Source organism: Cyanistes caeruleus, unplaced genomic scaffold (genome assembly GCF_971803275.1).
Source record: "Cyanistes caeruleus unplaced genomic scaffold, bCyaCae1.hap1.1 HAP1_SCAFFOLD_130, whole genome shotgun sequence".
Taxonomy (NCBI): Eukaryota; Metazoa; Chordata; class Aves; order Passeriformes; family Paridae; genus Cyanistes; species Cyanistes caeruleus.
In genome coordinates, this window is record NW_028255927.1 from 305,906 (window position 1) to 320,308 (window position 14,403).

Here is a 14,403-nt window from a genome sequence, read left to right on the forward strand (position 1 = left end):
AAATTCCAGAGACGTCTCACAAAACCTCCACCAATTTTCACATTATCAAAGAAAAATCCCACAAAATTCTGGAAAAGCCCCTCACAATTCCCTAGATCTCCTGAAAACCTTACCAAATTCCTGTAACATCCCACAAAATGTCCACAAACGTCCACATCATTCAAGAAAAATCCCACAAAATTAACTAAATTTCCTCAATATCCCACAAAATTCCAGAACCATCTCACAAAAATCTCAACAAATTTCCACAAAATTCAAGAAAACTCCCACAAAATTCTTGAAAGCCCCTCAAAATTCTGGAAAATCCTCACAAAATTCCCTAAATCTTCTCAAAACATTACAAAATTCCAAAGACATCTCACAAAATCCCCACAAATTTCCACCAAATCTAAGAAAATTCCCTCAAAATTCTTCAAGTCTCCTCCAGATTCCAAGAAATTCAAGAGAAATCCTCAAAATTCCAGGAAAATGTTACAAAATTCCTTCAATCTTCTCAAAATCCTACCAAACTCCAGCAACATCCCACAAAATCTCCAACAATTTCCACAAAATCTAGGAAAAATCCCACACAATTCTTCAAGTCTCCTCAAAATTCCACAAACATCCCACAAACATCCCACAAAATCTCCTAAATATCCCACAAAATTCTAGAGAAATTCCACAAAATTCCAGGAAAAATCCCACAAAATTCCCTGAATCTTCTCAAAACACAACCAAATTCCTGCATCATCCTACAAAATCTCCACAAATGTCCACAAAATTCAAGAAAAATCCCACAAAAATCACTAAATTTCCTCAATATCCCACAAAATTCCACAGGCATCTCACAAAATCTCCACAAATGTCCCACAAAATCTGAGAAAATTCCCTCAAAATTCTTCCAGTCTCCTCCAAATCTCACAGAATTCAAGAGAAATCCTCAAAATTCCAGGAAAATGCTACAAAATTCCTTGAATCTTCTCAAAACCTGACCAAACTCCAGCCACATCCCACAAAATGTCCACAAATTGCCACAAAATTCAAGAAAAATACCACAAAATTCTTCAAGTCTCCTCAAAATCCCACAAACATCCCACAAAATCCCACAAAATTGCAGAAAAATCTCAAAAATTCCCCAAATTTACTCAAAACCCAACCATATTCCTGCAATATCCCACAAAATCTCCACAAATGTCTAGAAAATCTAAAAAAATTCCCCCATAATTCTTCAAGTCTCCTCAAAATCCCACAAACATCCCACAAAATCCCACAAAATCTCCTCAATATCCCACAAAATTCTAGAGAAATTCCACAAAATTCCAGCAACATCCCACAAAATTCCCTGAATCTTCTCAAAACACAACCAAATTCCTCCAACGTCTCACAAAATCTCCACCACTTTCCACAAAATCTAGGAAAATTCCCACAAAATTCTTCAAGTCTCCTCCAAACCCTAGAAAAATCACACAAAATTCCAGAAACATCCCACAAAATCTCCTCAATATCACAGAAAATTCTAGAGAAATTCCACAAAATTGCAGAAAAATCCCACAAAATTCCCTAAATCTTCTCCAAACATTACAAAATTCCAGAGACGTCTCACAAAACCTCCACCAATTTTCACATTATCAAAGAAAAATCCCACAAAATTCTGGAAAAGCCCCTCACAATTCCCTAGATCTCCTGAAAACCTTACCAAATTCCTGTAACATCCCACAAAATGTCCACAAACGTCCACATCATTCAAGAAAAATCCCACAAAATTAACTAAATTTCCTCAATATCCCACAAAATTCCAGAACCATCTCACAAAAATCTCAACAAATTTCCACAAAATTCAAGAAAACTCCCACAAAATTCTTGAAAGCCCCTCAAAATTCTGGAAAATCCTCACAAAATTCCCTAAATCTTCTCAAAACATTACAAAATTCCAAAGACATCTCACAAAATCCCCACAAATTTCCACCAAATCTAAGAAAATTCCCTCAAAATTCTTCAAGTCTCCTCCAGATTCCAAGAAATTCAAGAGAAATCCTCAAAATTCCCGGAAAATGTTACAAAATTCCTTCAATCTTCTCAAAATCCTACCAAACTCCAGCAACATCCCACAAAATCTCCAACAATTTCCACAAAATCTAGGAAAAATCCCTCAAAATTCTTCAAGTCTCCTTAAAATTCCACAAACATCCCACAAACATCCCACAAAATCTCCTCAATATCCCTCAAAATTCTAGAGAAATTCCACAAAATTCCAGGAAAAACCCCACAAAATTCCCTGAATCTTCTCAAAACACAACCAAATTCCTGCATCATCCTACAAAATCTCCACAAATGTCCACAAAATTCAAGAAAAATCCCACAAAAATCACTAAATTTCCTCAATATCCCACAAAATTCCACAGGCATCTCACAAAATCTCCACAAATGTCCCACAAAATCTGAGAAAATTCCCTCAAAATTCTTCCAGTCTCCTCCAAATCTCACAGAATTCGAGAGAAATCCTCAAAATTCCAGGAAAATGCTACAAAATTCCTTGAATCTTCTCAAAACCTGACCAAACTCCAGCCACATCCCACAAAATGTCCACAAATTGCCACAAAATTCAAGAAAAATACCACAAAATTCTTCAAGTCTCCTCAAAATCCCACAAACATCCCACAAAATCCCACAAAATTGCAGAAAAATCTCAAAAATTCCCCAAATTTACTCAAAACCCAGCCATATTCCTGCAATATCCCACAAAATCTCCACAAATGTCTAGAAAATCTAAAAAAATTCACCCATAATTCTTCAAGTCTCCTCAAAATCCCACAAACATCCCACAAAATCCCACAAAATCTCCTCAATATCCCACAAAATTCTAGAGAAATTCCACAAAATTCCAGCAACATCCCACAAAATTCCCTGAATCTTCTCAAAACACAACCAAATTCCTCCAACGTCTCACAAAATCTCCACCAATTTCCACAAAATCTAGGAAAAATCCCACAAAATTCTTCAAGTCTCCTCCAAACCCTAGAAAAATCACACAAAATTCCAGAAACATCCCACAAAATCTCCTCAATATCACAGAAAATTCTAGAGAAATTCCACAAAATTGCAGAAAAATCCCACAAAATTCCCTAAATCTTCTCCAAACATTACAAAATTCCAGAGACGTCTCACAAAATCTCCACCAATTTTCACATTATCAAAGAAAAATCCCACAAAATTCTGGAAAAGCCCCTCACAATTCCCTAGATCTCCTGAAAACCTTACCAAATTCCTGTAACATCCCACAAAATGTCCACAAATGTCCACATCATGCAAGAAAAATCCCACAAAATCAACTAAATTTCCTCAATATCCCACAAAATTCCAGAACCATCTCACAAAAATCTCAACAAATTTCCACAAAATTCAAGAAAACTCCCACAAAAGTCTTGAAAGCCCCTCAAAATTCTGGAAAATCCTCACAAAATTCCCTAAATCTTCTCAAAACATTACAAAATTCCAAAGACATCTCACAAAATCCCCACAAATTTCCACCAAATCTAAGAAAATTCCCTCAAAATTCTTCAAGTCTCCTCCAGATTCCAAGAAATTCAAGAGAAATCCTCAAAATTCCAGGAAAATGTTACAAAATTCCTTCAATCTTCTCAAAATCCTACCAAACTCCAGCAACATCCCACAAAATCTCCAACAATTTCCACAAAATCTAGGAAAAATCCCACACAATTCTTCAAGTCTCCTCAAAATTCCACAAACATCCCACAAACATCCCACAAAATCTCCTAAATATCCCACAAAATTCTAGAGAAATTCCACAAAATTCCAGGAAAAATCCCACAAAATTCCCTGAATCTTCTCAAAACACAACCAAATTCCTGCATCATCCTACAAAATCTCCACAAATGTCCACAAAATTCAAGAAAAATCCCACAAAAATCACTAAATTTCCTCAATATCCCACAAAATTCCACAGGCATCTCACAAAATCTCCACAAATGTCCCACAAAATCTGAGAAAATTCCCTCAAAATTCTTCCAGTCTCCTCCAAATCTCACAGAATTCAAGAGAAATCCTCAAAATTCCAGGAAAATGCTACAAAATTCCTTGAATCTTCTCAAAACCTGACCAAACTCCAGCCACATCCCACAAAATGTCCACAAATTGCCACAAAATTCAAGAAAAATACCACAAAATTCTTCAAGTCTCCTCAAAATCCCACAAACATCCCACAAAATCTCCTCAATATCCCACAAAATTCTAGAGAAATTCCACAAAATTCCAGGAAAAATCCCACAAAATTCCCTGAATCTTCTCAAAACACAACCAAATTCCTCCAACGTCTCACAAAATCTCCACCACTTTCCACAAAATCTAGGAAAAATCCCACAAAATTCTTCAAGTCTCCTCCAAACCCTAGAAAAATCACACAAAATTCCAGAAACATCCCACAAAATCTCCTCAATATCACAGAAAATTCTAGAGAAATTCCACAAAATTGCAGAAAAATCCCACAAAATTCCCTAAATCTTCTCCAAACATTACAAAATTCCAGAGACGTCTCACAAAACCTCCACCAATTTTCACATTATCAAAGAAAAATCCCACAAAATTCTGGAAAAGCCCCTCACAATTCCCTAGATCTCCTGAAAACCTTACCAAATTCCTGTAACATCCCACAAAATGTCCACAAATGTCCACGTAATTCAAGAAAAATCCCACAAAATTAACTAAATTTCCTCAATATCCCACAAAATTCCAGAACCATCTCACAAAAATCTCAACAAATTTCCACAAAATTCAAGAAAACTACCACAAAATTCTTGAAAGCCCCTCAAAATTCTGGAAAATCCTCACAAAATTCCCTAAATCTTCTCAAAACATTACAAAATTCCAAAGACATCTCACAAAATCCCCACAAATTTCCACAAAATCTAAGAAAATTCCCTCAAAATTCTTCAAGTCTCCTCCAGATTCCAAGAAATTCAAGAGAAATCCTCAAAATTCCCGGAAAATGTTACAAAATTCCTTCAATCTTCTCAAAATTCTACCAAACTCCAGCAACATCCCACAAAATCTCCAACAATTTCCACAAAATCTAGGAAAAATCCCTCAAAATTCTTCAAGTCTCCTCAAAATTCCACAAACATCTCACAAAATCTCCTCAATATCCCACAAAATTCTAGAGAATTTCCACAAAATTCCAGAAAAATCCCACAAAATTCCCACAATCTTCTCAAAACACAACCAAATTCCTGCATCATCCTACAAAATCTCCACAAATGTCCACAAAATTCAAGAAAAATCCCACAAAAATCACTAAATTTCCTCAATATCCCACAAAATTCCACAGACATCTCACAAAATCTCCACAAATGTCCCACAAAATCTAAGAAAATTCCCTCAAAGTTCTTCAAGTCTCCTCCAAATCTCACAGAATTCGAGAGAAATCCTCAAAATTCCAGGAAAATGTTACAAAATTCCTTCAATCTTCTCAAAACCTGACCAAACTCCAGAAACATCCCAGAAAATGTCCACAAATGTCCGCAAAATTCAAGAAAAATCCCTCAAAAATTCTTCAAGTCTCCTCAAAATCCCACAAACATCTCACAAAATCTCCTCAATATCCCACCAAATTCTAGAGAAATTCCACAAAATTCCAGGAAAATCCCACAAAATTCCCTCAATCTTCTCAAAACACAACCAAATTCCTGCAACATCTCACAAAATCTCCAACAATTTCAAAAAAAATCTAAGAAAAATCCCCCAAGATTATTCATGTCTCGTACAAATCCCACAAAAATCCCACAAAATTCCAGAAACATCCCACAAAATCTCCTCAATATCGCAAAAAATTCTGGGAGAGCCCCACAAAATTGCATAAAATGCAACAAACTTCCCTAAATCTTCTCAAAACATTACAAAATTCCAAAGACGTCGCAAAAAAATCTCCACAAACTTCCACATTATCTAGCAAAAATCCCTCAAAATTCTTCAAGTCTCCTCCAAATCGCACAAAATTCTGGAAAAGCCCCACACAATTCCCTAAATCTTCTCCAATTTCTACCAAATTCCTGCAACATCCCACAAAATCTACACGAATGTCCACAAAATTCAAGAAAAATCCCACTAAAATCACTAAATTTCCTCAATATCCCACAAAATTCCAGGACCATTTCACAAAATCTCCACAAATGTCCACACAATTTGAGAAAAATCCCACAAAATTTATAAGCCCCACAAATTTCCAGAGAAATCTCACAAATCCCCTAAATCTTCTCAAAACCCAACCAAATTCCTGAAACATCCCACAAAATCTCCATCAATTCACAGAAAATCTAAGAAAAATCCCTCAAAATTCTTCAAGTTACCTCAAAATCCCAGAAAATCTCACAAAAATCACTAACTTTTTTCAAAACCCTACCAAATTCCAGCAACATCCTACAAAATGTCCTCAAATATAAAAAAAATTCATGAAAAATCCCACAAAATTCCCTAAATCTCCTCAAAACCTTAACAAATTCCAGAAACATCCAACAAAATCTACACAAAGGTCCACAAAATTCCAGAAAAATCACACGAAATTCCCTAAATCTCCTCAATTTCCCACAAAATTCCATGAAAATCCCACGAAATTCCCTAAATTGTTTCAAAACTCAAAACATTTAGCAAATGCCCCAATTTCTCATCTCCTATTGAATATTTCGGTTTTGGAGGCAAATTAAATTGAGATACATTAACTTTTAAAGATATCAATGCCATTGTTCTTTGCCCTTTTCGAGCAATCTGTCGAGCTGTCCAGTCTGCTTTTCGATTTTCTTCACAAATTTTGGAGTTTCCTGATTGGTGTCCTTTGCAGTGCATAATTGCTACTTGTTCAGGTTTTGTATTGCTTTTATCAATTGCAGGACTGCATCTTGATGTTTAATGTGTGTGCCTTGAGCAGACAGCAGTCTTCTTTCTTTCCACAGCACTCTGTGGACATGCACTACTCCAAAGCACACTCTGAGCCAGTCCAGATGTTTCCCCTTTTCCCTTTACTCAATTCTAGTGCTCTGCTTAAGGCAACCAGTTCTGCCCTCTGGGCAGATGCATTTGCTGATAATGCTTTTGCCTCCACTATTGCACTGACTGTTGTTACCGCATATCCAGCGTATCTGGTCCCGTTCTCCACCAAGCTGCTTCCATCTGTGAATAGCTCTCACTCTGCTTGCTCCAGTGGGATGTCTTTCAGGTCTTCTCTTGCCAAATAGGTGTCCTCTATTACTTCTACACAGTCATGCTCTAATGGGCCTTCTTCAGTTGTGGTACCCAGGAACAGAGCTGCATTCAAGAGGTCAGTTGTCTTTAGTGTGACATCATCCTGCTCAGTCAGGATTACCTGGAATTTCATCATCCTGCTTGGAGATAGCCAATGGCCCCTCTTTTGTTCTAAAACAGTGCTCACCATGTGTGGCACACAGACATCTATGTGTCTACCCATGGTGAGTTTCCTGGCTTCTTGTGGCAGCATCACGTTGGCTGCAACTGCCCGCAGGCATGAAGGCCATCCAGCACTCCCCTTGTCAAGCTGTTTGGAAAAGCAGCCGACTGGCCTTTCCCAGCTTCCCAAACCTTGGCTCAGCACTCCCAGTGCTAGGTGTAGCCTTTCATGCACAAAGAGCTGGAAATCTTTGGACAAATCTGGCAATCCGAACGCCGGAGCAGTTGTCAATGCCTCCTTCAGTTTGAGGAAGGCCTCCTTCTGTGCTCTGCCCCAGGTAAACGGCTGCGTCTTCTAGGCCTCATCCAGGGCTTTTGCAATTAGTCCATAGTCCATGATCCACAGGCAGCACCACCCTGTCATCCCAAGGAAGACTCGCAGCTCATGCACATTCTGGGGTTCTGGAATAGCACAAATAGCTTGAATACAATTAGTACCCAGCTTACATTGCCCTGGTGAGATTTCACATCCCAGGGAAATCACACTCTGCCAGGCAATTTGTGCCTTTTCTTTAGACTCCTTATATCCTCCCATTCCCAGCTGATTTCAAATTTCAATTGGTACCTTTATGCAGGTTGTTTTCTCTTCTGTAGCTATCAGTATATCCTCAACATACTGTAACAGCAGGTATTGTTTTCTCACTACTTGCCCGTTCTCGGTCCAAATCTCCAGCTCCTTCCCCAGCTGGCTTCCAAATAGGGTTGGACTGTTCTTGTGTCCTTGTGGGAGTCGTGTCCAAGTGAGCTGAGTTTTCCTTCTATTTTCTGGATTTTCCCACTCAAAGACAAACAGTTTCCTGCTTTTTTTTGTCAAGGGGTGTGCAGAAAAAGGCATCTTTTAAATCAAGTACAGTAAACCATTTATATTTCATTTTTATAGATGTTAACAATGTGCAAGGATTAGCTACCACTGGGTAAATATCTTTAGTTATTCCATATATTGCTCTCAAATCCTGCACTAGTCTTTATTGGTCAACACAGAAATTTGGGCTCCAGTGTTAACTGCAAAAGTAAAAAGTGGATGTATAGGACCCACTATTATTGAGAAACAGCTCAGACTATTCAGCCTAGTCTTCACAGAAGTATGGAGAACACCATTTATTTCTATTTTTAGCACACTTTTATAGGGTTTTACAGGGTCCCCGGGCTAAGCAAGTTACTCTTGGTTAATCCACACAGGTGTACATTTTTTTCTCTTATACACAAGGATATTGTTTTGCTTCATTCTCTCTGCTTCAGAAAAGTTTCAAGGACATGAGCCTTTAATATCACAACTTATACCAAAAGCTGGTTTATGCAGACAGGCCTTTACTAAAATATCATGCTTACCTTCTGTTCAAATATTCTCTACACACTATTGCTGTAATCAGTATGTGTCCAGTTTTGTTATCTCTAGTGAGCACTTGAAATAAAAGCAACCTCTGCCTCTCTGCTCACCCATGAGAGGCAGAGTTCCCAGTTTCCCTGATTCTGAGGCTCTTTGGGCTCCACTCCCAGAAGCTGAGAAGGAGACGGCTTTGGCTCACAGCCCAGAGCCTGTGGAGCTGTGCTGGGTTATCCAATGGGGCATTCCATACAATGAACTTGGGACAGTGCCAATTAGAAACAACTTCACTCAACTTGGAAGTGAGAAGCCCTCTATTACCTTGTTGGGGACCCCCTTCTTTATCTCCAGTGACCACCAATACTGGCAGTGAGAGATTTCTTTTCTCTTGTCTGGGTTTTCCTTAAGAGAACCAATGCATCTAACACCTTTGCTTTCTCTGATTTTTCTTCTGCCATTTTTACAGGTCCATCATTTCTACTGGAATGAATTAGCTCTTTTGGAGGGTAAATTTGATTCAGGAGAGGGGTTTCCCCCTCTTCTGTTTCTTTTAGCGAGTCAGCATTTTTGAATTTTCATCATGGAGGGCTGCTCGCAACAGATTGATCTTACTCTTTTCTTCATTTAATTGTTTTTGCAAAATTTCAACTAAGTTTTAGAAGGAGTCTATTCTAGTTCTTTCCTCACTTCTTTGCTTAAAGCCAGTTTTTAGAGCTGCTGTAAAACAAGCTCCCAAAACTGAGCAGAGTAGAGTTTGATTTTTGACCAATTTAAATTTTCTTTCATCTTGTAAAGAACACACTCTATCAATCACATTTTCCAAATTAAACCAGTAACTTTTCCTGCTTTTCCCCTCCCGGAGAAGGTCTGGCATTGTGTTTTGCTAACAGAGCATAAAATGCAGCTTTAACTTCTGCACTGCCCTTTTCAGTCATTTTTACAAAGGGAAAACCACTACAGGGAGGTATAAACTTCAATTATACACACACCCACACCCACACCCACAGACACACACACACTGCTTTTTGCTTCCCTGTGTGGGTAAAAAGACCAAATCTGCTCGGGAGGCACTCTTTCAGTTTAAAATTCTGATTGTCTCTTTGCTACACCAAGCACTCAAAATTCATACACACAACAACAACAAAAACATTCCCACCCTTTCGCACTAAGAGATCTTTTGTGAAATTCTGCAGACAGAGCCCTCAAGTGAGTGTGGGGTGCTTTTCACCTCGGCGTGTGCAGTTTGTGGGAAATTCGAGTTGCCCCCCTTGCTTTCTAGACACCGCTCACTCTCTTGGGAGTGTCGGGCTGGGTGCGGCTGGAGCAAAACATCTTTCCCCTAATACAGACTGCACAACAAACCTGCAGTCCCTTCTGTCTGTCAGAAATCCTGCCCGTGACTCCAGTTTAAATGTCACGATTCGCTAACGCCAGTGGGAGTCGCGAGAAGTTTCTTTGATCTCAGAGGGCACAAAGGACACAAGGGATTTCAGTTGAAATCACAACAACAATAATGTACATTTATTTTAGTGATAACAAGGGTTATGTGATAGAGGAGAGGGAGTGAGAGAGAGAGAGAGAGGAGAAAGAAAACAAAGTAAAGAAAGAGAGAGGTTATAGCTACCAACAGATGAGACAGTGTCACAGGGGTCTTTTTCCATGGGGAGATCTCACCAAAATCAATTCAGCCTTATGTAATTCTTCCCCAAAGTGACCTTGTTTCCAATGTGCTAAGAAGCACCCCAAAGGAGAAGTACCTGCTATGAGAGCATTGCTGCCCAAAACCCCTTTAAGCTTCTCCATGTCACAACTACAATACACCACAAATGCCGATCCTGCAACGCTTTCGCAGTCGTCTGACGGACGGCGCCCAGGCAATCCCAACAGGAATTCCTTTAGCCCAACCAAGTGCAGCTTTTGCTGCGTCTTATTGGCAGGCACCCAAACCAAAGTGAAAGCACCTTACCTCTTCTCCTGGGGACGCTGTGAGCAGCGCAGACGGTCGCGGCCGATGGGCTCCCCGAGAATCCCTCGGTGCCGGCTGGAGCAGGATCGGGTCGCGAGCTCGCTCAGCAGCACTCACAAGGTCCTATCTGGGTCACCAAAATGTTAGAGTTCAGGAACATACATCATCACACAATGATTATATGCAGGTGCTTTATTGAAGAGCTCTGGGTGTCAGGGGTACACAGACCCAAATCTGACCCATCTTGCTTTTGAGCTGAACATGTTTTATACTCTATCGTTATACAACTTACATATTAATTATTAAACTTACATTGTTCTATTGTATGCATTGTTTTTACCCAAGCATGGATTTCTCGTGATCCCACCCCAGCCCCCTAACATTGTTCCTCATGTTCTTTAAACAATAATTATATCTAATCACATCTAACAATTCTATCATTTATCATATATTGATTACACAGGTGCAGTTTCACATGATCTTTAGCAAGCACAAGGCCTAACATTTCCAGGGCCTACTTTTCCCAGGGCTTGCCAAGCCTAACTTTCTTTCTGAGTTCCCAAATTTCCTAAGATTTTAAAATGTTTTACGATCACCTCCAGACACAAAGAGTCCTGTCTGAACAGTCACAAAGCTACACCTATTTTTAATTTTAACTTTTATAAATTTTTCCAGAGCCTGCTGGCTGTGTTCAAGGTTTTCTCCCTATTTCCTCCCTAGTGCACATTCTCCAGAAACTCTGCTTTTACATCCTTTTGCATTGATTAAAGTTACCTGCAATGACCAGTCAATCCAAACCCTGGGAAAACTTGAACTTAAATGTGTACCTAGGCAAAATATTTACCTCCCACATCTGAAGCCATGAGCTGCCAAGTACTGTCCCCACTGTCATACCCTGTCCCCTGGAGGTGTGCTGATGCCATTTCAAAGGGGTTGCCAATGAAAACAAGTTTGAATATTTTTGTAGGTTCCACATTGGCATTAAAATCCTTGACTAGAAAAATCACAAGTCAAGATTTCTAGGATTCTTCCATACCAAAGCTGTCATTCTCACCCTGGATTTTAGAGTGTCTGAACAGTCAGACAAGGTTTTAGTTTTAGACTCTACAGACAAAGTCCCTGCTGTTCGTCGATCCCATTCCATCAGCATATAGTCCTGATGATTCCTTTAGGCAGGAGCAGCAAAGGCAAGAATGAGCCAAACAAGCTGTCCCTGTGTTCTCATGTCCGGCACAGCAGTAACTGGGAGTTCAAGAATGGATTCAGGAGACAATGGCTGCACAGGGAGCCACCAAGACTTTGGGATGCTGAAATGGACCAGCCTGGTGCCTGTGCCTGGGCTGCACCGCGCTGAGCTCCAACTGGACAATCTAACAATGGTTGAATGGACACACCATGGGCCACTGGAGACTCCTACTCCTAGTTCTGTGAGCCACACTATTCACCTGTCATTCACCAGATGATGTTTTCATCTTTGCTTGAAATCCAGGAGAGGAAAAGGTCAACATGGAAAAGTGTTCTCCCAATTCTAGTGACACCTGTGCCTGCACACCACCTGTGCCCATGGCAGGGTGCTTGGAGACTGGATGATGTTGATGCTACTTTGCAACACCAAGTGCTCAGGGATTCTGGGATTGCCCAAGTGGAGAGCAAAACTGAGCCGTGTAAGTCCCTGCTTTTTTTCAGTGCATGCTGCTTCTTCCTTTGTTCCAAGCAAGTGCAGGATTTGGTTTCATGTGACTTCAAGGTGCCTGGACAGATGAGAGGGAGAGCAGCTGCCCCACCAGACTCTCTCTCTCTCTCTCTCCCTCTCTCTCTCTCTCTCTCTCTCTCTCTCACTCAGGATGGTGCCAATGCCGCTGCCTTGGGACACCTGAGTGTGGAAGGCGAGCTCACCCTCAAGCACGGCCACCCAAGTCAGTCACGGGCACAGGCTGCAGCTGAAGCTGGGAAGCGTTGCTGTGAGGCTGCAAGTGAAGAGAAAGCCATTGTGGCCAACTCTGCTGAAGCCTTTTGCCAAAGCAAAGGCAATTGTGCCCACAGCCTCCCCCTGTTTGGCACCTGGCTGCTGCGGACGCCTCAGTGCGCAGGTGCCGACGTTGGGGCTGCTGCTGTTCCTGGGCACACTCTGCTGCTGTTTCTGTGGGCTCCAGAGCCGCTTGGGCAGCAGCCACTGGGCAGCCCTGCCGGAGGAGACATCGCCACCCTCCCCATGGTGGCAGCAGCTCTGTGGGCCCCGAGCTCTGTGTCAGGGGGGCCTCGCTCACAGCAGCGTGGCCTGGGCAGCCGCGAGGGCCCGGGCTGGCCGCCAGCCCTGCCTCTGCCCACTGCCCCTTCCTGGAAGCACCCAGTGGCCGTGGCCTGGCAGCACCCCCTGCCCTCCATGTCCCCAGCCAGCCCAGCCTGGGCACCTCGGGCTGTCCCCACCCTCCCGCTGGGGTGGTGTCTCAGCCTCCAGGCCTTCTGCTGCAGGCCTGGGGGATATTTTGGGGCAGCACCGGAGCAGCCAGGTGTAAGGGACCAGGCGGCTGCCCGGGGGCTGCTTATGGCCTCTGACACCCAATTCCTCAGGGCTTCCCACCACCCCGGCTCCTCCAGGGCCTTCTGTCCCCTTGGAACCTCCTGCCACCCACTCCCTCACACATCCCCCTCGTGCCTTCCCACTGCCTTGTCCTGTCTGGGCCTCCGCAGCCCCTCATCCCTTCACGGCCTCCCAGCACCCCGTGCCCTCAGGGGCTCCCCCAGCCTGGCCCGGCAGCAGCGCCGCAGCCCTACAGGAGCTCCAGCAGCTCCTCAGCCATCACGGCACCAACACACGGGCAGCAGGACACAGATGGCGCTTCCTGCCTGCCACAGGGCTTGTGGCTTCAGCACAACCACCAAAGGCCAAGGGGCTTCTGGCCATTTGCCCTGCACCACTGAACGCCCCGGCAGGTTGCTGAACACAAGAACCCTTTTCCCTCTCTTCCCCTATGCCCCGCACACCCTGGGCAGCAAAAGAAAGGTCTTGGGACTCTTGTGGTTTATAACATATCCTATATTATTTACATACTAGATGGAAACGAAACAAAGAAAAGAACAATCTCTATGAAAAAAAAAATAACAGATGGCCCATGTGGCCCCAGAAGATAGAGCCTCTCAGCCCTAACATATCCTATATTATTTACATAGTAAAAAGAAGAGAAAAATGGAAAAGAACAACCCTTATGAAATAAAAAATCCTGGCTGGCCCATGTGGCCCCAGAAGACAGAGCCTCTCAGGTCAGCTCTGAGTACATCTCCGGCAGTGCAGCCAGCCCAGGCCCGACAGACGAGGCCGTGTCCTCCATGCCCTGAGGATTTGGTCTTGCATCCTCTGGAGAATGGAGTATCGGGCACTCTGGATGGCCCGGAGGACATACAGCGTTTCAAGTGCCAGGTCTGACACGGCACTGCTTCTGTCCTCTGTCAGGCATTCGAGGGCTGCAAGAGAGACAAACAGAGCCACGGTCAGATCCCAGAGCTGTGGGGCCCAGCGAGAGCCCCCAGCCAGGGCCATGCCAGCCGGCTCTTGCCTTGGCCAGGAGGGAGCAGGGACCAAGGGGGTCAGCCCGAAGCTGCTGGCCACAAATGCCCCACGTGGCCCTGAAATCTCACTGTGCTCTGCCCACGCCGTCCCTCATCG

General features: G+C 42.5%; 1 protein-coding gene across 2 annotated transcripts in view; it reads right to left on the reverse strand.

Annotated features, from left to right (window-relative positions):
• LOC147646041 (maestro heat-like repeat-containing protein family member 7) overlaps positions 1–14,403 on the reverse strand; it is a 109,269-nt gene that overhangs the window by 89,435 nt on the left and 5,431 nt on the right. The window contains exon 16 of one of the 2 annotated variants that reach the window (XM_086873992.1): positions 13,759–14,201. The exons of the other annotated variant lie outside the window; for it this stretch is intronic. Within the exon in view, the coding sequence (XP_086730118.1) occupies positions 14,002–14,201 (200 nt within the window). The 3' untranslated portion in view covers positions 13,759–14,001. Of the gene's footprint in view, positions 1–13,758; positions 14,202–14,403 lie in introns of those variants that run through there. 2 annotated transcript variants of the gene reach the window in all.